The following is a 24,725-nucleotide window of genomic DNA, read 5'->3' on the forward strand; positions in this document are numbered from 1 at the left end:
CTGCCACCCTTACGTCTGTGGGCCTTCGTTTACCCACCATTCTTAGTGGACACAGAACTTGGCGGCCCATGCCTGTGGTCTTAATCACAGGCAGATTGGGATTCACAGGCAGATTGGGATTACACATACCTAGTTTGCTTTTCAGAACCCATCTTCCTTTGCGGCCCAGGCTGTTATACAATTCACACTCATCCTGACTCGGTCTCATCAGGGCTGGGTTATAACCTTGCACCACCACATCTGATCTTCTTCCTGTTGATCAGGAAGACCTTAGTTTTGCCAGAAACTCTCTGAGTAAGATTACACTTGCTTATACCTTGTCTCCCACATTTGCCTGAAAATGAAGTGTTTTATTTAATACCTAGCGCCCTAGAAATAAGCCAAGAGAGTGGTAGGCAGAGTATGGGGCAGGTGGTAGAGTGTCTATTGGAGAAGCCAGCATCTAGCAGAGGGCTTGGTGTTCAGGGTCTCACAGTAGTGCAGCAGTAATGGCCGTACACAGCTGTCCAGACCCAGACCGTCATAACCTCACATCTGTCACACATCGCTGTAGCCAGCAGAATGCACAAACTCACCGGAAGTAATCCTGAATAAGAGTGACTCTTTTGTTTCTCCGTTTAGCCAGATGATACTTCTCTCAAGAGTACCACCCTATCCAACGGTACCCGGGATGAGGAAGGTAGTTTTGTGGACCTCCAGAGTGGCTCCGTGGTAAGTCTTTGATGTCCGTGCAATTGCATGTTAGACAACAATGCTGGAAAATAAGAAAGAGATTTTTTTTTCAAGACAAATTAAGAAAACTTGAATGAAGATTGCAAAACCAATAGCTACTGCCAACCCAACCAACTGTCTTACAAGTAAGAAGGATGCTTCGAACTAAGGAATGAATAGATCTTCCTTCCTCCAAGCCTGGCGGGATAGGCTTGTATTCTCAACTACAGGAAAGGCTAAGGCAGGGGGTTAACAAATTCCAGGCTAGTGAGACTCTATGCCAAAGATTTTAAAAAAGGGGAGCTGAGGAGGTGTAGAAAGAGTTGACTGTGTGACCATGAGGACTTTAGTTCGGTACCCAGTGCCCACATAGGGACCTAGGTGTGGTGGCTCTCGCTTCTCTTCCCAGGACCAGGGAGTCAGAGACAGGCAGATGTCTGTTCTCACTGGCCGCTAGTTTAGCCTATCTCTGAGCCCCAGGTCCCAGTGAGAGATCCGATCTCAGGTGGACGACCCCTGAGGAGCACCTAGCCAAGGCTGACCTCATGTTTATACAAATCCATGAACAGACTCGCATGCCCTTGCATACACATTCCCACAACGATAATGAATATTAACTGGTAAAAACAAGGTTAGAGTCTAGCTCAGAAGAAGAGCACTTGCTTGCCTAGCATCCACAAGGCCCTAGGCTCACACTCCAGCGTTACAAAAGCAACAGCAAATCATCTAAGTTTAAAGGGGGCTCTGCTAATTAACACAGTTGTTTCTGGAAATCAAAGTGAACTCTACAGCATCAAGTGTGGAGGGAGCGGTGAACTTTCTCTCCCCGCTCACAACGTTCCCCCACATAGTCTCCAGCAGCTCTCTGAGTTGGCTTCTGCCCCCCCACGGTAACCTCCAAGGACCTTTGTTTCCTGGCTAAGAGAGAAAGCTCCTGCGGAACACTGAAGAACTTCATTCCCAGCCTGACCCCTGAGGACTCCCCCACACAGCTTTCTCTTTGCACAGATTCTCCTGCCCCTCCGCCTTGAGCAACAGCCAAAATCCTTGACATTTCCCCTGTGCTTCCGTCAGTGCGAGTCCACACGCAAGAGTCCCTGAGCTGCTTTTCGGGCAGAGGCGAGAAATAAAGAAGACAGTGGAAGACCCACCCCCTCTCGGATGAGGTCCTGGTTCTCTGATGCCAGATTGATGGAAGGCAGATGTTCGCCCAGTGTATGCTCCGGAGAGATTCCCTCGGGGCAGCGGTTTCTTAGTCTGTTTTGAGGAACGCGATAACTGACGTTCATGAATCACCCACCCCTGAGAGTTGTCCATTGTTTAGAAAAGCGGTGTTGTTACTCATATATATATATATATATATATATGAACATATGCGCAGTAACATCGTCTACAATTTGAGATCGCCTGAAATCCATCCCAATTATAAGGGGATCTTGTTTGGAAATTTAGATGTCTACATAAAGGGTTACCTGCAACAAGGCTTACACAATGATGCCAATCAGCCCTTAGCTAGCATCTTCTACTTACTCTTTCACCGGGTGGTACCCATGTGCCCAGGCCATACCTACGTATCAGTCTCAACTGCTTCTGCCTCTCCTCTCTTCATACCCATCTCTGAGGCCCAGAGGTGCGATCATGGTCGTGGACTGTTTGTTGCTGTGTCCTTCAGTGCAGTTTCTTCTTTGGTACAGACACTCATGGGCATCTTCTTCATTCCTGAAGCAGTCACCGAGTAACCTCCCAAACATTAGCTTTATCCCCCTCATGATCCACCGTTCCTACAGCTGCACCTCATGGATCCAAAGGGCAAGCCTTGCTTAAAGCTCTAGCAGAGCTCCCAGAAACACTCTGGTTTACAGGAGAGCACCCACCATTGTATATAATCACTTCACTACATCAAGACAGCGTTAATCCCGCCACCAGTGCCCCGTGCAAGCCAGCGATGAAGGGCACCCCAAGCCGAGTGTGAAGTTGGATGAATACCTAACGCAGTCACCAGTCAGAGCGATGCATTTTCCTTTTCTTCATTCTTTGCTGCTAGCTTCCACAGCATCGATTCTTTCCAGGCATAGAGTCAAAGAAATCTTACCGACCACATATGGTCTGCGCAAAGACTCTTAGGTTGAAGAGATGAGCAGGAGGGTGACGTGAGAGAAAGAACCTGCTCCCGCGTGGGGATCGGGGAGCTGTGCAGGATGAATTAATCACTCAAGGGTCTTTTTCTCCCCTGAAAATAACATTGATAGCGGCCTAAATAAAGCAGTATTGGGTCTAGAAACAACCTCGCTGGCAGCAGTCTCCAAATTCTCTTACTTTGGGTTGCTATTCGGAGGGGTTTTTCTCCCTTGGAAATCTTCATTAAAATGGGAGTTGCCAGGGTTACCCCGGGGTGCCAACTCAACCATTACTGTACCTGCATCGAAAGTGCTCTCCAGCTTTCTCTGTGAGGTAACTACATCCTAAGTCTCTTGGCTCTTTGCTATAAGAAACTGGGGGTTCACCAGCTAGAGTCTCTCTAAAGTGGGGCTTCTGTCACGTGAGTGAGAGAGCATTGGAGATCTCTGACTTTCCAGAGGCCAATCCACTGCAGCTGGAAGTCTTGAGTGTTTCTAGTGTTTCATGCTCCAAGACCCCACGATTTTGTCCCTTTTGTCTGAGAGAATAGTCTTCTCTCGTGCAGCACCCTTTCACCCACATCTTTATTGTTTTTGTGTGTGTGTGTGTGTGTTTGAAGTGACCACAAGTTATAACCCCATATTGTAATGGTCTCTCTTTGAAATCTGCTAGAGTGATGTTCACATGCAAGTCTTCCTTCTTCTTCTGAGAAGTTGTTTTTTTTTTTTTAGATGAACTCAGAGAAAGGTTATACCTTCCTCTTAAAAGGCTCATTGGGACTTTTCTTCTCATCTTTCATAATTATGCAGATCATTGTTCTGGATCTCTAGTCTCATAATTGCATTATTGTAGACTGTAAGTTGAATTACATCAAATGATCATCCAGTATTTATTGAAATGAATCTCTTCAACCACAGACTCACCAACTACAGATGGAAGACATTTTAATTGCATTTGTAGTGAACACATACAGATGTTATTTTTTTCTTTCTTTCCTTTTTGGTTTTGTTTTTCAAAACAGGGTTTCTCTGTGTAGCTTTGGAGCCTGTCCTAGAACTCTCTCTGCAGACTAGGCTGGCCTTATACTTACAGAGATCCATCTGTCTCTTCCTCCCAAGTGCCAGGATTAAAGGCGTGCACCACCGCTGCCTGGCCAGATGTTTTTTCTTGCCATACTTTTCTCAGTAATCCAGTATAATGGCAATTCCTGTGGCAGTCACGCTGCGAGGTGCTGTGCACAATGCCGGGTGCTCTAATGTGGTCAGGAAGGTGTGCATAAGCCAGATGCAAATGTCAGCCTGTGTTATAAGAAGGATAATCCATCACTTTTGATACCTGCAGTCATCCAAGGAGCCAATGCTTGCCTACGGATCACTGCTGGGCGCTGGAGCTCCATTAGTCTCGCTCTGACTTCCCCTGCTATCACAGGAGACTGTCCCTTTGTTGTGGTCTGTTCCACAGCCTCCCTTGGGCGTACGTACCCAGTGACCTAAAACCGCCCACCAGACTCCACTCGTTAAAGTGTCCACCACTTGCCAAGCACGCTAAGTGGGCATTGGGAAGATAGGTCCAATCAAAACTGTAGCCGTGGGCGTGTGTGCTGCGGTGTTAGGTTTTAGAGCCACCAGAAGTGTGACTGGATCCTGAACTCCGTGACCCTAGACACCTCTGTCCTTTCATCTAGGATTCGCAGTGTACAGGCCTCTGCATTTCAACAGCCAGCCATCGATTTGCATGTGTTTTATACAACTTATAGAGACTTAAAATCTCACTTGAAATAAAAACAGGAATCCAAAGACAGCACGAGGCTGAGAATGTGAGACTCTGCTCTGCAGTCTGCAGCATGTGATAAAGGGGCTTTCAGTGCAGGTGTTCAGTGATTGCTAAATAAATATGAAAATAAAAGGCCCAGCATCACGGTCTTTGGGGAAAGGGATGGATTTTTTTTTGTGTGGATATAGCATGGAAAAGGTTTTGATAGAATGGCAGTTTCTTGAAGTCACACATGTTCACAGATAATAACTCCACATTAGAATTTATATAGAATATATAGCTTGCATGTAAATTTTTTTGGTAGAGTTTCTATGCCTTTTTTTTTTTTATTGCGAGTACCCTTCCAGACATGAGCAGAAACTCACTTCGCAGAACTCTATAAAGAGATACTCAGGCCGGGCGGTGGTGGCGCACGCCTTTAATCCCAGCACTCGGGAGGCAGAGGCAGGCGGATCTCTGGGAGTTCGAGGCCAGCCTGGTCTACAAGAGCTAGTTCCAGGACAGGCTCCAAAGCCACAGAGAAACCCTGTCTCGAAAAACCAAAAAAAAAAAAAAAAACCTCAGCTTCTGATGGCACAAACGGGGTGCAGAGCAGTGGCAGGATTTCCCTGTGAGGAGGGAGCCAAGAAAGGAAATAGGATTATAAAAGAAAATTTATTATTTTAGAGTTTTATTATTGTCGTTGTTGTTTGTGTATTTGTTTTGAGACAAGATCTTACTGTGTAAACCAGGCTAACCTGGAACCCACTATGTAGGCCAGGCTGGCCTAGAACCCACTATGTAGACCAGGCTAACCTGGAACCCACTATGTAGGCCAGGCTGGCCTAGAACCCACTATGTAGACCAGGCTGGCCTAGAACCCACTATGTAGGCCAGGCTAACCTGTAAATTCACTGCCGCCACTGCCACTGCCTTGCTCCTGAGAGCTGGGATTGCAGGCAGGTACCCACCACATCTGGGAAGATGGTTCACTTTTTTGTTAGTTGCTCTTACTCCGTATTTCACAAGGAGAGAGTTGATATATTAATATTAGCAATATAACTGACGTAAGTAAGATAGAATGTATCCAGATTAGCAGGTGGCATTTATCAAATATATCATCAAGCGTTCTAGTTTTTACATCTTAGCGGAAGCAGATAAATATATGAACAAGGAAGGAAGAGTTAGTTATGAGTACTCCAGCAGAGTTCTCTGAGGAGCTTGGGTAAGCGGCATCCATCTGAACTAGTGGTGGAAACAACTCTGGTCACTGCCAACCACTTATGAGACCTCCAAGTCTCTTTGTGAAAATTATTCGTATATTGCCGAACATAAATCCCATTGAGATGAAGGGTCAAGCTAGAGAGATGGCTCAGCTCTTAAAACCTAGGCTTATAACCAAAACAGTAAGAGATGAAGCGTCACTGTGTTTGTTGAAACGTCTTTTGTCTCTCTTTTTATTTGCTTGGCAGTCAATCCTTGAGGCTATCCCCGATATTCCCGTTCACACCAATGGATCTGCAGACGCTGAGCCGCCAGTCCTGAGTGCCTTGAGTGGTGAGTGGCTTGTCCCCTGGGGAGCTTATGCTGTCCCAACCCCTTTGGGCTCTGGCATCAGCACAGTTAGGAGTGAGTCTCTTTTTCATTATTTAGTGCATTGATTGTGTAACACCATCAATGTATGCAAAGGATTGATTGGCAAGGGACCTGTAGTGATGTTTCAATGAACGCATCAGTTGGATAATGTCTGTATCGGGCTGAACTTCTCTAGCTCTTAAACACATATCATTTCTTCATGGCAAAAGCGTCCCAGTTCCTTTCTTGCAGGTTTCTGAAACATCCAAGATTCTCCTCTCCAGTCCCCGTGCTTGGCGATAGTAACTCAGAACTTTGTAATCCTACCCCACTGTGCCCTGCCGCTTGTCAGTATATCTCTCCCCATCCTTGCCTCTCTACCCAGCGATATATGTGCCATGATTCTTTTGCTCCCGGCATTCCCTGCCTCGCCTCCAAACGGCCCATTTTGTTATAGCAGGCAATGGTAGCCCAGCTAAATGAGACACAAAGTTTTCCTTCACATGTTGGCATGGGAAGTAGGAGTTTCTCACTCAGACAGTGGCTTTGAGTTAGGCCTCCCCACAAGCGCCATGCTATAACCGGATGTTACAAGGAGGCCAAGAAGCAGCCTCCTCCAAGGCTCCCAGTTCCTGAGGAAGTGTGCGTTAACCCTGAGCTGCTTCTGACAGCCAAGCTTAAGAGCTGACTCTCATCTGAGCTTCAGCCTTGAGACACTAAGAATGGGATCCTCCTGTTTTAAGGTCGGCCCCGGGGCCATGTCTTTATGATTCCTATCTTTTTGAGAAATGAGTGTTCTCAATTTATGGATTCAGAGCCCATATTTTGACCATTCACGTCCAGATGCAGCGTGGAATTAATGGAAGTGTTCTAGAATTGATCATGGTGCTGGTTGCCCAGCTGTGACATTAAAAGCCATCGACTTCATACATCAAATGATGAATTGCCCGACATGCAAATTGTTTTTCAATAATGTGGATGCTAAAAATAAAATAAACAAGAGGAGAGACCTGCCAGAAGTCCCTTCCCATCAGTCCGTGTACTGCCTGTGACCTAGTTCTAACCATGGCACCCGAGACAGACGCCCACATGCAGTGACCCAGGGCCTTGGAGAATCTGCCTGCTTGGTTGTTACTTTCCAAAGACTCCATCCTAGATCCGCAAAAGTCCGAGCGCTGTTTAACCCCTTCCCTCTGTCCCGAGTGCAAGCCTGCCTCTGAAGAAGTAAAACTGCATGACCCTCCCTCTGCCATTTCCCAAGTCCACTCTGCAGCCCTTGGCTGTGTTTCACATCTCGGCTAGTGTTCATATTCAGAACTGCAATGCGCTCACTGGTAAGCTCTCCGCCCAGCTTTTCAATTCAAAGGAAGCAAGTCTCTTATTAATCTTACTGATTAACTCCACCTTCTGTCATTTTGATCTCCTTGACCTTGAGTCAGGGCTCTAAGAAGAAAGCAGAAGGAAATAATATGTCCTGTTTGTAGACCGATAATTCTTTACTTTGCACATGAAAATGCTTACCAGTCAGAGACAAAGTGTCGTTTCAAAAAATCTTAGACTTGGTCTGTACCAAGGAATCATTTGCCTTAATTTCCAGCCTAGCTTGAGAAAAACACCCCTGTGGGACATTCCTGTTACTGTCACCCAGGCAGGTACTTTTTTAATGTACATCCTGCAAGGTCAGACCAGTATGGAATTATAGAAATCTGGAATAACCCTACATGCCCAGCAGCGAGGTCCACTCTGGATAAATGTTTAAAAGAAGAAGGTTTGTGTTTGTGAGAGTAGAGAGGAGTTCTAGGGAGATTCCCTGCTTTTTTCCCCTCTTTAAACTTGTGGGCTCCCAGTAAGTCACGCCGGATCTAGATGTTACTTTCAGTATCAGATGCATACAGAGAAAAGGACTCTTGCTGCTTGTCTTCAGAAACGTTCATAACACATCAAAGTTCAAAGCTTTAAAAGTTAGACTGGACAGTTGTTTGGATGCTGGTGGCAATGTGTCCGTAGAGAAGGTCAGCGGCACCATGTCACCAGGCTCTGTTCCCCAGATTTCGGCACTCCGGCATGCCTATGGGCTACCTTGTAAGTTCTGGGTAGTTTGTTGGGCAGCCAGTGGCCCCAGACTGGTTCCACGCTGTATTATATTTCTTGTGTCTTGTTTTATTGTCCTGTTTTGTTTTAGATGATGACTATCTAGAAAAGAACATTCCGCCAGAGGCTGAAGAGCTGTCTTTTGAGGTGTCGTACTCAGAAATGGTGACAGAGGCCCCAAACAGAAATAAATGGAAGAAGTCAGACATTAAGAAAGAAGACTATGCCTTAACTGTAAGTTAGACCTTCTACGGTCAGTCTGATGGCTTCCCAGGAAGGCTCCGTGTGCCAATGCGGGGACTGCTTTTCGTCTCTGTTTGTGCATAAAGGAATTGGGGACGCCAGGCACCAGCACCCTATGTCTCCTGGGATATACCTAGATTGTGTGTGTGTGTGTGTGTGTGTGTGTGTGTGTGTGTGTGTGTGTAGATACCACATGTAACCCAGATTACAGGACAGTGGTATATACAGGGCTCACAGGAAGGCAGCTGCTGGGTTGGGGGGATGGCTCAGTGGTTAGAAGCACTTGCCATGTAAACAATGATGACCCGAGTCTGAACCTCCATTACCATGTCATGATGGACAAAGCAGAGTTCATCTGCAACCCCAGAGCTCCTATGGTGAGACAAGAGGTGGACCCAGAGAATGCCCCAAGTTTTCTAGGCCACCTAGTGTGGCCTTCTTGACAGCCAGCGGTTAGAAAGCCCATCTCAAGGAGGGTGAAGGCAAGGACTGAGGCCTGAGACTGTCTTCTGACCTCCCGCTGCCTGCTAGAACATATAACATGCATGCCCACACTCACACATATAAATGCGCACATGCACACAAACACAGGAAGGGGGAAAAGCGGTAGGCTGCAGCCACAGCTGCAGCGTGGGCAATGCCACAGCCTTGACAGTCATGCTGCCCTACCTTTTGGGCCACTGTTGGGCTTCTGATTAGCACAGCAGTGGTCTTCCTGTGTTCTTAGCCCCCCCTCCCCCCACACACTCACAGTTCCTGTGGTGCAGGGTGCTCCTCGGAGTTATATTTTCCCCACTAGGTTTTATCGTGTAAATTTAGACTGTCCTGATTTTGTTTGATTTCAAAAATAAATATCTTCCCTGTGTGTTTCAGAAATTTATCGTTCAGAAAACCAGGTTTGGGTTGACGGAAACAGGAGACCTGTCTGCCGAAGACATGAAGAAAATCCGCCATCTCTCTCTGATTGAACTGACCGCCTTCTTTGATGCTTTCGGGATACCGCTGAAAAGAAACAAAACGGAGAGGGGGAAAGGCCGAGGTAACTAGTGAGCCAGGCTGCCGGCCTCAACGCTGGCCCAGGAAGACAAGGACGTGGTCTGACGCTTGCTTTTTTTCTTCCTCTCTTGGCCGTTTTCACAGCAGACAGTGGAATTTTCGGAGTGCCGCTTACAGTCCTCCTGGACAATGACCGGAAGAAGGACCCTGAAGTGAAAGTTCCCCTGGTGTTACAAAAAGTGAGTCCCATGCTGAAGGGTGGGGAGCGTGAGGTCGAGCTCACTGGGTGCTTCCTCTTGAGGACAGTGGAGCCCTTGCAGCGTTAGCCCCAGCACACGCCCGTTTATCTACAGGCAATGCAGATCATTTGTCCTTTATAATTAATCCATTTTTTATTACTCTAATAAAATGCCTGATATGGTACTCACTGGAACAGGCGTGATTTAGATGACAAGTAGGAAGGCTAGGATTCTGAACGGCATGGTGTCGCTCAGTGAAAGCCATCTTGGCCGTACCCCCTCATAGCGGATGGCAGCTCAGTGCCAGGACCATGTGTGAGAGAAAGTTCACACCGTCAGATCGGAAGTCAGGAATGGGAAGGGTACAGGAAAGGTCTCCCCGTGAGCTCCTCTCTTAAAGTCTTCCAGTTACACTACCTCAGAGGCGCATGTGTCAGACACATGACTCCCGAGAGAGGAGTCACGTCCCACCCAGGAGTGTTTGCGGAACGCTGCGGAACTCCTTACGTGGTGCAGCCGTAAGATGTCAGGGAAGACAGGAGGGCCCCGCCTTCAGCTTTCTTCCAGTGTGCCTTGCACGTGTGCACGTGGTTGCACGGACTTTTTTTTCTTCTCAAGTCAGGTTCTTACTATGTTGTCTTGGCTGACCCGGAACTCACTATGTACACCAGACTGGCCTGGAACTCACAGAGATCCTCCTGCCTCCAACTCCTGAGTGCTGGGGATTAAAGACGTGTGCCACTATGCCTGGCTGTTTACCTGTAATTTTGATTGCTCTGTTTAAAGACGTGATTATTAATGGCCTATTTGATGAACATACTAGTGCTTCCTGGGATGTATCGAAAGTTAAGTTGTTCAAGTGTGTGTGTGTGTGTGCGCGCGCGTGCGCATGTGTACGGGTGCGTGCACAGTCATTCATTTTATGGACTTTTTGGACTAAAACTCAGGTTAATAAAGTCAAAAGTTGGCTTTCTTCTTCTAGGATTTCAGGTGTAACTATACTCATTACATACAGTCAGGACAGAAACATTTGTGAAAGGATTTTTTTTTTCACTTTATGACCTCTCAGCCGCATCTCTATGATTGCTAATTAGCTGCTTTAATTTATGTGCATAAATGCATGCATAAATTTATGCATGCATACATATGTGTGATGTGTGAGTGCCTGAGATAGGAAGATGGCATTCGATCCCCTGGAGCTGAGTTACAAGCAGTGGTAAGCCTTCCTATCAAGGATGCTGGGAATTGAGCTCCGGCCCTCCACACAAGCAATGTGTGCTCTGAACCACCCTCCAGCCCCACAGGCAAGCAGCTGAATGAAACATGCACACTTCAGGAGACACTTGCTCAACAGTGACCTCTGGTGGCACAATGAAAATCCCAGCCTTTTCCCCCAGACCTTGCTGGGTTCTAAATTGCAAATGATACACAGAAACCCTGACTGAGGAGACGCGTTGCTTCCCTACCCTAGCGCTCCGCCTCCACTCTCTTCTTTCTTCCTGAATTTGGCTCTCGGCGCCTCATACTGAGCTGCTGCCTCAAGTCTGGTGATTAATTGGCCAGTGATAGAGCAGGGAAGGGGGCAGTGGCAGCCAGAAGATGCTGGTGTCATCTCTGCACAGGGGCCATCCATGGGGAGTCTCCCCAGGGAAGGGCTGTGCCAGTGATGTCCTATCCTGTGGAGTCAGTGGGGAGCAGCCCAAGAGGCCCTCTTATCTCCCCCCTTGCTGACCAGGCACCTGGGGCACAGGAGATGAGATGACTTAAGAGGTAGAGGCGGACAAGAGCGAAGCACAGCGCGCGCCAAGTCCAGGGTCCTGGTGGCTGGGCTGTTCTTCCTCTTCTGAAGTTAAAGCACACATGGTGTGCCTTCTCCTACGTGTAGAGGATGGGTTCTGAAGAAGACAGTCTTTAAAAACCCGTGGCAAGAATTTAGCATAAATTTATATCTTACAGGTGTAAAAATCCAGCATAGAACTTAGCAACTAACATTAACTATGAAGTACTCACTAAATGCTAAGCGAACCGTAGGTTTGTATCACATTCTCCACTCGGTAAAAGTCAGCCGTTCTGATTGCTTTATGTTGCGTGTCTCACGTAAGGCGATTTGAGGCAGTCCCTCAACTGCTATGAGAGGCTCTCCTTAGACACGTGTACGCCTTCCTTCCCCATCCCTGGAAGAATATTGCAACCCAAGCACCGCAGTGTGCCGTTGCAGCCTCCTCTCACCTTCTGAACGTAGAAAGGTTTCTTATCCTCCGCATGCCTCAGCCTCCGCAGCAAGGGAATAATAATACTGGGAGGTCAGGGTTGAATGAGTGACTATGTGCAAAGCACTGAGAACAGGGCTTGACCTTCGAGAAGGACACTGGAAGTGAGACTTCCTGTTAAAGCTCATCACCACCACCGCTATCCTCACCACCACCATCATTACCGCCAACAGCAGTACCACCATCACCATCACCACTGACACCACTACAACTACCATCACCACCTCTACCACCACTGTCATCAAAATCATCATCATCATCACCAATGCAACCACCGCCATCACCACCTACACTACTACTATAACTATCACCATCAACATCATCACCACTATCATCAACATCATCATCACCATCATCAGTATCATCACCACCATCAACATCATCACCATTATCATCATCATCATCACCACCATCAGTATCATCACCACTGTCAACATCATCTCTATCATCAACATCATCACCACCATCAACATCATCACCACCACTGCTGCCATTATTACATCATCCATCACCACTACCAGCATCATCACCGTCATCACCCCCATGAAAATCTAAGAGAGCAGTTAACTCTTACATTTCCAAGGCCTCAGTTAGTCTTCTAGAATTCTTTTAAGGTCTTAATCAGGGTCTTTGCAACTAATGAGAGTAGATTTAGAAGGGATTGAGTGCATCCAGGGTGTGTGTGTGGCTGTAGACATAGTTGATTTACTTTTTTTTTCCTATTGGTTGGTCTGCAGAAGAGAAATAGTGATCAGATCTGAAAGAGCCACGTTGGCGGAATATCATAGTAGATAAGAGAACATGCCCTGTAGAGCCAGTGCTTTGTTTAAGAGGGAAACTTGAGAAGCTATGGCATAGATCTAAATGGAGAATTCACTCATTGGCCAACTGGAGGGAACATTGACCTTGTTGAGAGGCCATTAGCATTTCAGAAATCATTCATATATCTGATATATATATATATACATACTTAGTAGGTTATTGCCCTCATTATTTAGAATGTTTGCAGTCATGCAGAGATAATTCAATTTTTATGATTGATTGTCGATTTCTAGTTTTTTCAGAAAGTCGAGGAATCGGGCCTGGAATCAGAAGGAATTTTTCGACTTTCCGGATGTACTGCCAAAGTCAAGGTACTCAGTGTTCTCTGCCTTCGTAGATAAAGACGTAAGCTAATCCTAACAAGTGTTCTACTTCTGTGGCGCTCATGGAGCAGTAGCTAAGAGCTACGTCTTGGTCAGCAGGTAGAGAGAGGGAGAAAGATTGGGCATAACCCTGGGCTTTTGAAAACTCAACGCCCACCCCAGTGACACAGTTCCTCCATCAAGGCCACTCCTACTTCAGTAAGGCCACACCTCCCAGTCCTTCTCTAATAGTGCCACTCCCTGATGACTAAGCATCCAAATATATGAGCCTGTGGGGACATTCTTACTCAGACCACCACAACCCAGTCCCACTGAGCTAGTCTTTGTGACTGTCATTATTCCTTTGATAATATCCCATGGCTCGTCTTAATGCTCTTCAGGACCTCTGAGTGTATTTTCTCCCGTGCTGCAATTCATCAAACCTAGAATATGAAACATGACATTAATTCGCCATCAAAACGGCTGTGTGTCTTCATTTTGAAGTTTAAAATACCCATCCCTGTGTGGGGAATGAACCACTTCGGTTTGCTAGGCTTCTCTGACCTTTGAAGTCACTGAGCCCATTTTCTTCCATGACCAATTGAGATCAGCAGAGACACATTCTTTGGCTCTCCTTTTGGTGGAATTTCTTTTCTAAGAATTTGTAGCAATACTCATAACCACAGGAATCCTCACTCAGCTGTTCGGAACCCCAGTTCCATTTATGGTAGCGTCAGCGTGTACGTCTAACGCCAGCACAGCAATGCGGCTCTGCTTGCCCTGCCTTCTCACACCCTTCCAGAGGCAAGCTCTACAGAGCTGTACAGGGTCCTTGAAGAGAATCATTTTTGATCAATTCCTAGTAAAATAGCCCTTTGTGCTTCCCAAGGGGCGCACACAGTGAAGAGTTCGTGCCTACCCTTTGGTCACCCCAATCTGTGGACACAGTGGTGGGCCCTAGAAAGAATATTCACGTGGGGATGAGAAGATGAATTTAACTGTGATAGACCCACAAAAGGAAGCACACGGAGGTAGAAAGACATCCCTTCTTTACTTCATTCAGTCAGTACACATTTTGTGGGGTCTATTGCTATGAGCATTGCCAGGGTAGAAATGCAGGACCCTAACAGGACATTTTCTAGATGGGAGGATAACAAGTGGGCTGTGTCTATTGGGTCCTCCAGAGCGGAGATGGGCTGGCAGAGCATGGGCTGTGGTACGAGCTTGTCCGTTTCCTCCAGCACTGGGCGGAATGGGGTAGGCCTGGACCATCTGCCTGCTCAGCCACAGGCTAGGTCTGCTTTCAAAGGGCGGGCTGCGGCAGGTGCTGAGGAGTGGCCAGCTGAGAGAGGCAGCTGCCTGAACCTCTTACGGATGAGTGTGGCGAGTTCTCCTTGGAAGGAAGATCTGAAGCAGGGCAGGTTGGAAGTCCTGACTCCCTTCAGTGAGGAGTTGGGCAAGCATGGACAGGATTTCATTTGGAAGGCAGATCACTTCCCAGTGGCTCTTGCAGCATTTCTGTCCTAATTTCTATCATTCCCCTCCCTGGCATGCTTCCGGGGAAAATTAGGACCCCTTCCATTGTCTTAGGTGATCAGCAGAGTCAGAGCCCCCAAGACAGCCAAAGAATCGGGCTTCCAAACCAGAATCAGACTCCGTTCCCCTAACCTTCTCTCTTCTCAGCTCCCCTGTCTAAAGAAAACGTTCTTACGTGTTCCAAGTTTAACAAGAGAGCAGAGTTACTTTTCCTCAGATAACCCTTTGTGTAAAAGCTGCTGAGCAAAGGCTGACTGCCCTTTCAGCGTGTCTTTAGATACACACATTCCCAAACCGCGTTTAGGGCCAAGTCTTTCCCCTTAATGGGTTTGATGTTGAGTCGGTCGATTTATTCTGCTGCTTGCTAAGCCAAAAAATTCAGTCCAGATGTTTCATCGTTCTGGTTTTAGGAAAGTGAGCGTGGAAGACATCTGGGCCAGTGAGTAGAAATAGGGAAATGAGGTTAGGAGAGACAGACGCGATATGTTGCCGGGGCCTTTATGTCTCTCCGTTATCCAAACCTTCAGTACCTGTGCTTGCTTGGGTTTGGTTTCTGTAAGATCATCCCCAGCACTACACGTCCTACAGAACAAACTTGGGGAAAGACAGTTTTTTAAAATCTGTTACGATCATTCCTAATCTGTGCCAAGTAAATAACATCAACCGTTTGGGGATGCTGGCATTGATTGGTCCAGCCATGGCTTCCCATTCTAGATGATTCCTGAGACTGACATGGAGGGACTCAGGCCTGAGAGGAAGCTGCTCAGCTGGAGCCAAATAAGGACATCACCGCAAAGCCAGTTCCCAAATCTAAGGCTCACAGATCATTTGGAACCAATCTGATGCTTTGGAATGTTCGATGACTTTCTTTTCAAAACATCAGAGAAATTTGAGCCAAACACTGGGACATGTTTCAGGCAAGAAGGCAGACGGTTTGACACAGAAGATTTTCTCTTCCCCAGTTCCATTACCTTGCGTGTTGGTTTCTCTCCCGGAGCTGGTGGCTTCCGGCTAGCTGTTTGCGTTTTTTTTTTTTTTGTGAAAATGCTTCAAAAGGTGGTATAGTTGTGTTTGCGCTGCAAGGAGATCCAAGGACATGACTTTGACTATGCCCATGTTCTCCTTAATGGAAAACAAAAAATGGGATTTTATTGACTGAGAGATTAGCTGATTGATTGGTTAGCTGGTTGGCTGGCTGGCTGGCTGGCTGGCTGGCTGGCTGGTTGGTTGGTTAGCTGGTTGATGGGTTGGTTGGTTGGTTGGTTGGGTTTTGAGACAGAATCTCATCATTTAACCCAGGATGAATACATACTTATCAGTTCCCTGCCTAAGTGTGCTCCCCGTTTTTGAAAGGGCAGATCAGAATGACACATCTCTCAGCAAGCTTAGCAGAAATCTCAATTTGCCAGGCTCTGGGAGCCGTGGAAGCATTTGCGTCTTGCATGCTGGTGAGCTGGTCCTGATAGGAGAGGGTGAGATGAACAAAATGTCTGTGGCTGACTCTGTCTAAGGCTAGAAGTAGGTTCCCATGAGAATGGAGCGGAGGCTGTAAAAAGCGGAAGGTTACCTGAGTCCTGTCTAAGTATCCTCTTTAAAGCAAGCCGTTAGAATCAGTCAGGGAAATGAGTCCCAGCTGCCTAGTGTTTGAGGAAACCCGGGTGTTCAAGGGAATGGTAGAAAGTGAGGAAGACTTTGGTAAAGAACCATGAAGGATGGTTTGCACCGAGCAGCAAACTTTTCCAGTAGAACGTAATGTGAGTGGAACTGAACGGCGACCCATTGTTTTAACACGAGCTGCTTGCGCAGGGCAGCAGACCATAAGGATGGGGAAGGCGTGCTAACATGTGGAAGACACGTGTGTGCGTGTATGTGTGTTGGCAGAGAACTGCTGTACCCATTCCAGGAAGAGGTCACTATTCTGCACGCTGCAGTGAAGTCAGAGATACTTTATTAGGACGTTGCACACATGCGTCCCTGCTCGGACTTAGAAGCAGAAGTGAGGACAACAGAAGGGTTAGGACAAAAAGAAGATGGTGGTTTATCACGTGGGGGGCTGTGGTTTCCCGCCAAAACCACAAAAATGAAGCTACAGACTCGGTTAATAACTTTTAGAGTTGTGTAGAATTAGCAACCTGTTTCGAGATTGCTACTATGTTCAGGCTACCTCCGGAAGGACCTTTTATAAGTTAACTCACAAACAGGTATTTCAGCTCTTAATCACATGGGAAGGTTAGCGCTGGCAGCTGCTTAGCCGTCTAATTGCCAAAGCACAGCCTGCGTCATGAGAGTGGGTACAGAGGACCTGGCGTTCAGCATCCTCGAGGACTGATCCCCTCCCTGGCTTTGCAGCAGTACCGCGAAGAACTGGATGCCAGGTTCAATGCTGACAAGTTCAAGTGGGACAGAATGTGTCACCGGGAAGCTGCCGTGATGCTGAAGGCGTTCTTCCGAGAACTCCCCACCTCCCTCTTCCCCGTCGAGTACATACCTGCCTTCATCACGCTGATGGAAAGTAAGTGAAGAAATTAAACATGGAGGGACTGAGGCAGTAGGAGGTCGATGCAGCCCATGAGCGGCCGAGTCCCACACAGCGAAGTGTGCCTCTCCTGGGTTTGCACACCTGAATCTGATAACTGTCCTTAATTCTTTAGTTTGCTGAGAAAGAAACTTTCGAATTTTAAAGATACTATAGTTTTTTTTTTTAAAATCAGTTCTGGAATTTGCAGTTGATGTTTATTCTAAATATTTTAATTTGCTTGTTGACAGGCCGTGTTTGTTTTTTTTTTTTTTTACATTCACTCTAAGCATGTTTTCTTTCACACTGTTTGCATATTTCTGAGAGCCACTTAAAAACCTCATCGGCTAGTGCCAGCCCCTGGCTTATCTCATGATCCGGGTCTTCTTCTAGAATGGGTACAAACACTTCTTTGTATGTGAAGTTAATTTCGATTCTGTTCTGGGTGTTGTGTTGGGCTGCTGTGCTTAAATAAGTCATTTGCTTGGTGGGAACAAAGCTGCCATCAGTCGTGTGTGTGTGTGTGTGTGTGTGGTGTATGCGTGTGTGTATTATGTGTGTGGTGTGTGCATGTGTGTGTGCGTGCGTGTGTGTGTGTGTGTGTATGTGTGTGTGCATGTGTGTGTGTGTGTGTGCGCGCGCACAGAAGCCTCGTCTGCCACTCTGCACTCTTTATTTCTTGCTTCTTCTGACACCGGATCTATCTGAACCTAAAGCTCACTTTATGTCTACCCTGGCTGGCCAGCGAGCCCCCACGACCTGCCTGTTCCTGTCGCTAGCATTGAGGTTATAGGTATTTCCCATCAAACCGAGCTTTCTCTGTGGGTGCAGGGGATCCAGACTTAGGTCCTCATGTTTGCATAGCTATTCCGTTACCCAGTGAGCTAGCCTTGCAGCTCATCTAGCTAGCCTTGCAGCTCATCTGTCACCCTCTGTCTTGCTGCCTCACACATGTGTGCTTGCGGGTTGGCCTGCGATTCCGTGTGGCCTGCTCCGGAGCTAGAACCTCACCTCTCTGTATCTCGTTCCCCCGTAACATTCCAGGGTCTGGTTGCCTCCGACCCTGACCCAGTTTCAGGGCAGACAGTCCAGGATTCTCTGTTTATCTTTGAGTCTTTATCACCTCACACTGCCCAGCTTCCTGGGGTCCGGGAATGTGGGCCATGACCCCCCCTCTGAGTTCGCTGGCCTCTCCAGTCTGCCCACTCTTGTTTCCTTCTCTGTCGCGCTACGTGGTTGTGGGTGCTTTTCAGAGACTGTCATTGTCCCCTGTAGGACCGCCCATCGGCCAGACACATACAGTACCACACCAGATTTCCCTGTTTTAGGTCAAACATTCAGAACACTGGTCCTCCATGAGGAAAACAGTTTCCTCCTTACTCTGTGTTGACATACGCCAAACAACTTTGCTGAAACGAGCTGGCCTAGCGGATTTGTGCGGCCCAGCAGTGTGAATTTAGATAAGGGGGGACCCAAGCCTCCCACGCCACAGCTACTCAGAGCTGCTGGGCAGAGGGCTCCAGCAGGAAGGCATTTGCTTTGTAAGTGTAAGGACTTGAGTTCAATCCCAGAGTCAGTGTAAAGAACCCTGGCGTGGTAGTGCACACTTGCAATCGCAGTGACGGGAAGATGGGGGTAGAGATGGGCGGGCCCCTAAAAGCACACTGGCCAGATAGTCTAACTTACCTGGTAAAGTTCCAGGCTGATTAAAGACCCCGTCTCAATGAAAGGTGGAGGGCAACGGAGAAACAACACTGAAGGTTGTCCTCCGACCTCCACATATGGATGCACGCACACACACACACACCACATACACACACATGTACAAGCCACACAGACACCAACACACAGGAGTCTGAGCTCCCTGCCGCCCATCATTCCCCATCCACAGCAGCCAGTGCACTTCTCTGCAAGCCCTGAGAGAGTTCACAGAGCACGCATGCGCCTCTGTAGAACTTTGTGAGGGAAAGTACCTCATTGCCGGTGATTGATCTGATACCAGCCAGCTCTGCAGGAAGCTCAGAGCTCTGGCCCCTGACCAGGGGGAAATAGTTGCCCTTTTTGCCACCTGAAGAAAGGACACGCTGCAATGAGATTTGTGATGAGGAAGCCATGACGTGTGTATGTGCATGCGTGCGTATGTACACACGTGTCTCTGTTGGAACTACCTTCTGCATACTCAGACGGAGTTCAGAAAGCACAGATTGTTTTACCATCCGTGCAGTCAGTGGCTCAGCCTCGGCTGATTCCGTCAAGGACTGACTAGTTCATCAGCCAGACTTGGGTACTTCCAGGAAAAGCATAATGACTTCCAGGGAAAATAACAACTCCAGGAGAAAGCAGGCTCCGTGCTAAGAGGCATTAAACGAATTACCCACAAACGGTTGACCAGACTGTGTGCAGACAAGTTCCGTCAGCAAAATGAAAACGGAAATGGAAAAATTGCCGAATCAGACTTAACAATTTTAAAGGAAACCTTGTGATTCTCTGCAGTCAAAAGAAGGGCTGCCCCGCCTGGGCTTGCACCTGTTGTCCTTCCCTGGGGTGTTCTGGGATTGATCACCTCTGAGGAGAAGGCTATCTGCATAAAATAGCGTCTCATCCGGGCCTGGCACCGGACACGCTCCTCATAGGCCCTGCTACTTATGTATGCTCACATCAATGCGAGCTCACATCAATCGTTAGCCTTTTCAGTATTCCTCCAGGCCTATAACACGTTCCTCTTAAGAACTGGGCGTGGCTGCCTAAAATCCACGTGGACAACGCGGAGTCGGTGCGGTCAGATCTGTGGGTGTGCCCCCACCCTCCCACACAGCAGACACACACTTGTCACCAGCTCCCCACCTCCAGCGCACATGACTTCCACTGGCGCAGTAGGTTCCCACTTGACGCTTGCATTGCTGTGATGCTCAGTGCTTCGGCGAGCACCTGCCGGCCTCCAGCCACGGACTGTGAATTGATTTCAAGGTTGCCATTCAGCTAGAGAACTCCCCAGGACCCCAGAGCATCTCACCTTCTGAAGACGCTCTTTCCCCAGCAGACCGTTTTTTTGAAGTGAGCTGTGAAGGGAAGCTTCAGTGGACGCTTCGTTTTCAGCGTCGATGCCAGCCCTCTGGTGCCATCTAGTGTTGCTAGGGAATAAAAGTCTCAACATTCCAAAACTAGCTAGTCGCCTCCCTTAAATGTCTATGTGAGATAAAGCATATGTAGTATTGGTCATCAAACCAATGTGCCCACACAGGAGACAACTGTTTCTAGGAACTGGCATGAACCCCATGTGCACATTAGCTCACTTAGTCCTCAGGTCAGCCCTATGAGCTAACAAGGTATTATAGATGGCAAAATGGAAGCAAAGGGGTTAAATGACTTAGTACTGAATGCAGGGTTGGAGTCCGGGTCTAGAGCATGCATCCTCTCCTCCGCCCTCCTATGCTGCTGTGTCCTTGTGTGCAGTGTTTATTTCCTCGTGAACTGGGCTTTGTCTTCTGTTTGCGGAGTAAGGCAAGGTCTGTGGACGCTCACTGAAAATGAACCTGTCATGTAAATCTAGAGTTATTTAGAGGACCTTCTTGGCTGCCTGCCTGTAAATAGGCATCATGGGATTGCAAAGGGGTGACAGGCCGGGGCTCCTGTCCAAATGAACAAATTAACATTGTTGAGCTCCAGACCCGAGTCCTTCCCCTTAGCTGTCAGCGCCCTCCTGCGCCTCCAGATGTCGGCGCGGCTGCTGTCGGTGCACATCAGTGGGACTTCGAGCGTGTGATCGTTTCTGTCTTCTCGTTAGGGGGGCCTCACATCAAAGTGCAGTTTCAAGCCTTGCACCTCATGGTCATGGCCCTGCCTGACGCCAACAGGGACACAGCCCAGGTAAGTGACATCGACCTCGGGACCTGTCACGGGGCTCAACTGGGGAAAACAGAAGTACGACAGCCCACAGAGCCCCTGCGAGATGCAGTTCCACTGTCTCGCGCGCTCCGGGTATTGTTACGCTGAGGAAGGCACAAAGAAGGGAAGCTCTAGAACTCTCTTTGAACATTAACATTCAGTTCCCTCCGTTCAGTTGGAGCATGCCCAGTGTCTAAGCAGATGCCAGGATTGAGTGTGGGGAGTGAGAGAGATGAAGATGAGAGGGTACATGGCCCCGCATCTGGATCCTGTGAGAACAGTTAGCCCCTCTCCAATCCCGTGATTCCTTCCAGCCTGGCGGGAGAGTACCGGTCAGCCCTGGAGGAGAGCGTCTGAGATCACTACGCTACGAGATTTCTGAAGTACCTACATTAGAACGTATACACACAGCATCATTTAAATCGTCCTAGGTTTTAGGAGTTTCGATGCCGCCTGGTAGAGTCTGGTCATTTTCAGGATTGGAAAAACAAATTCTAGAGACGGGACTCGCTCACCTGCCGACAGGTGGCAGGGTGACCGGTGGGCTGGCATCCGTAGTCCCCCATCCCCAACTTCCCTTCCTCTCCAGTCCATTTGTCCTGTTAGTAAAATGTGAGCATTTCTCTGCAGTTTTAGGGACGAGTGTGTGTGTGTCTTAGGATGCTGGTGTATGCAAAACAGGTGCTTGAAACCTTTGAATTGAGGCTGTAGTAAGATGAGTTCAATGAGCCCTTGATTTTACAGCCAGTCACTAGAATGTAGAAAATGAAGACGTCTGATTGCTTTCTGTCCGCATGGCTTGGGACAGGGAAGGGAGTCGGTACAAAAGCTGCGTACAGACACTTGCTGTGCCAGGGGAAGATTCCACACTTACAATGCAGTCCAAAGAGCCAGGCACAGTGCTGCATGCCCGTAATGCCAGCACTCGGGAAGCTGAGGCAGGGGGGTCGCAAGTTGGAGGCCGGTAATGAGCAGCAAAGCAAGGTCATGAGAAACAGCCGAAAGAGGCTATGTCTGAAGTACTCGTTTAAAACTTGGAGCTGCATTTGGGTCTGCACAGAGTGTGAGGAGGCTCCTGTTGTTCAAACCATTTCTCATTGAAACGGTAACCAGGTACCGGCAGTAGGACTTTCCATTAAGGGGCTTTTACTTAGAGAATTATTTTTCTTCCTTCACAACAAAACTGCATTTCATTTCATTTGAGCTGCAGTGTTTTGTCTCCCCGGTTGATAGTTAATTTCAATATTTGTCAAGCTTGTTTAGGATAAAATGTAAGTCTATTATCTGTAGCCTCCGTGGTATTAAGCCCCTAAGAAGGGGATTACTTTAAGAAGCAGACAGTTGAGTTCACTGCTTGCTTCTCTTCTTCCAAGCATCTTAAGGGGACATAGGACACATTTGCTCACACTTGCCTTCTGACACGTTCCCAGCAACACAGAGAAGGGATGTGGGAATGAGTGGTCGCCATCCGGGAAGCCTGTCAGTGGTTCCCGGTAGAGTGACATGGTTCTCCTGCCTCTGGTTAGGCACTGATGACATTCTTCAATAAAGTGATCGCCAATGAATCAAAGAACCGCATGAGCCTCTGGAACATTTCTACGGTGATGGCGCCAAACTTGTTCTTCAGCAGAAGCAAGCACTCTGACTATGAAGAATTGCTGCTAGCCAATACCGCAGCCCACATCATCCGCCTGATGCTGAGGTACCAGAAAATTCTGTGGAAGGTGAGTGACAGCTCTGTGGCTGTCCAGTGTCCCTACGAACTATACCAGGTGCAGGGGGATGTAAGTGACCCAGGATCAAACAACCCAAGACACAAAAGGAGAGGAAAACAGTTCACGGTGGCTCGTGGTATCCTACACCATCGGCCTTCCCTGTCCACGAGTTCTCCAGCTCTGGATGTAACCAACCATAACTCCAGCTATCTTCCCAAAGTTTTGCGGCCATCCTGAGCTGTTCGATCATTAGACCCTAAATAATACACTAAAACAAACAATGCCTTACACAGTGTTTGCATTGGGTAGGTATTGTGAATCATAGCTGATTTGCAGGGTAGAGGAGGATTTGTGCAGGCTATGTGCAAACACTATACCATGAACTGAATGCTGGGAGGAAGAAGGCAGAGTCATGGAGATGCCATGGATCTGCCGCCGGAGATAGAAGTGCTGAAACTTTGCTGGTAGGCCACAACCTTGTGGTGATATAGAGATTAATAGAAATGGGTTAAATTAAGATGTACGAGTTAGCCAATAAGAAGCTAGAGCTAACGGGCCGAGCAGTGATTCAATTAATACAATTTTGTGTGATTATTTTGGTTCTGGGTGGCCGGGACAAACAAGGGGCTCCCTGCAACAGCTGAGCATCCAAGGATTTCAGAACTTAAGGGGTTCCTAGAACCAGCTCCCCTTGGAGACAACAGGGCGTTCTTTAAATGTGTTCTAAGCATGTTTTCTAAGCTAAATGGAAATCCTCGTCACTTTTCTAATCTCAAGAACAAATGTCACATCTCCTGGCTCCAGGAGAATGAGGAGTTAAGAGTAGCTTCCATAACGAAAGGCTCAGTCTACCAGGATGCTTTTGCTGAGATGTTCCTTTCTAGTCAAGCCCCTGTCTTCTGTAGGTGCCATCTTTCTTGATCACCCAAGTAAGAAGGATGAATGAAGCCACCATGCTGTTGAAGAAGCAGCTCCCGAGTATGAAGAAACTGCTTAGGAGGAAGACCCTAGAGCGGGAGGTGAGAGCATCAATGGGGCCAAGGGTGGACCAAAGCAGGGCCAAGGCTGGACCACAGCAGGGCCGAGGATGGATCCCATCAGGGCCTAGGGTGGACCCCAGTAGGGCCAAGGCTGGACCACAGCAGGGCCAAGGCTGGACCACAGCAGGGCCGAGGCTGGATCCCAGCAGGGCCGAGGATGGATCCCAGCAGGGCCGAGGATGGATCCCAGCAGGGCCTAGGGTAGACCCCAGCAGGGCCGAGGGTGGATCCCAGAAGGGCCATGGCAGTCCACAGTCTAGGCTTTCTCTCTCAAAGGAGGAATGGAGTTATTAAAACACCACAAAGATACTGTGGAAAGTCTCCATAGCAAAGCACCAGGATCTATCTTATGTGCTGAATTACATGCTTTGGGATTAAAGTTCTTGGAATGTCTATCTCTGGAAGATTGTTTGCTATCCGACTCATTAGAATGGCTGAAATGACCTTACACAAGTCGAAAGTCAGCATTGTAGCCCTCTCAGGGATTTAAAGACGATCAAGTTGTCATGGTTTGAACCTGCAGTGTCCCCAGGCTCCTGTTTCAACACTTGGTCCTCATCTGGCGGCACTGTCTGGGAATGTTGTAGGACTTGTAGGAGGTGGGTGGGGCCTCTCTGGAGGAAGCGGGTCACCCCAGAGCTTAATGTTCAGTCCCCTTCCTCTTCACTCTCGGCTTCCTGCCACTGCTCCCCTGCTTTCCCTGCCGGGATGGATGTACACCTCTGGGACTGTAAGCCAAAATTCTCCCTTAAGCTGACTTAGTCAGGGTATTTTTTATTGTAGCAACTAGGACATACCTACCTATGACAGCAGATCAAGTTAGTACAAAAAGACATTTCTTGTTGCGGGAGGCCCTTCCGCTCCTCCAGCCAATAGTTGCTGAGAGACCACGCTATTGGCTGGAGGAGCGGAAGG

The 24,725-nt window shown here is 48.0% G+C and overlaps 1 protein-coding gene across 7 annotated transcripts in view; it reads left to right on the forward strand.

Moving 5' to 3' along the window:
* The window catches only part of Arhgap28 (Rho GTPase activating protein 28), a 162,554-nt gene that overhangs the window by 124,242 nt on the left and 13,587 nt on the right, over positions 1-24,725 (forward strand). For all 7 annotated transcript variants that reach the window (XM_050166208.1, XM_050166215.1, XM_050166214.1 and 4 more), the window contains exons 5-14: positions 622-711; positions 6,054-6,138; positions 8,339-8,481; positions 9,364-9,529; positions 9,634-9,725; positions 13,051-13,128; positions 17,005-17,167; positions 20,955-21,037; positions 22,582-22,779; positions 23,676-23,789. In XM_050166208.1, coding sequence (XP_050022165.1) covers positions 622-711; positions 6,054-6,138; positions 8,339-8,481; positions 9,364-9,529; positions 9,634-9,725; positions 13,051-13,128; positions 17,005-17,167; positions 20,955-21,037; positions 22,582-22,779; positions 23,676-23,789 — 1,212 coding nt within the window. The remainder of the gene's footprint in view (positions 1-621; positions 712-6,053; positions 6,139-8,338; positions 8,482-9,363; positions 9,530-9,633; positions 9,726-13,050; positions 13,129-17,004; positions 17,168-20,954; positions 21,038-22,581; positions 22,780-23,675; positions 23,790-24,725) is intronic.

This window comes from Alexandromys fortis, unplaced genomic scaffold (assembly GCF_014885135.2).
Source record: "Alexandromys fortis isolate MF-2015 unplaced genomic scaffold, M_Fortis_MF-2015_v1.1 scaffold_143, whole genome shotgun sequence".
Taxonomy (NCBI): Eukaryota; Metazoa; Chordata; class Mammalia; order Rodentia; family Cricetidae; genus Alexandromys; species Alexandromys fortis.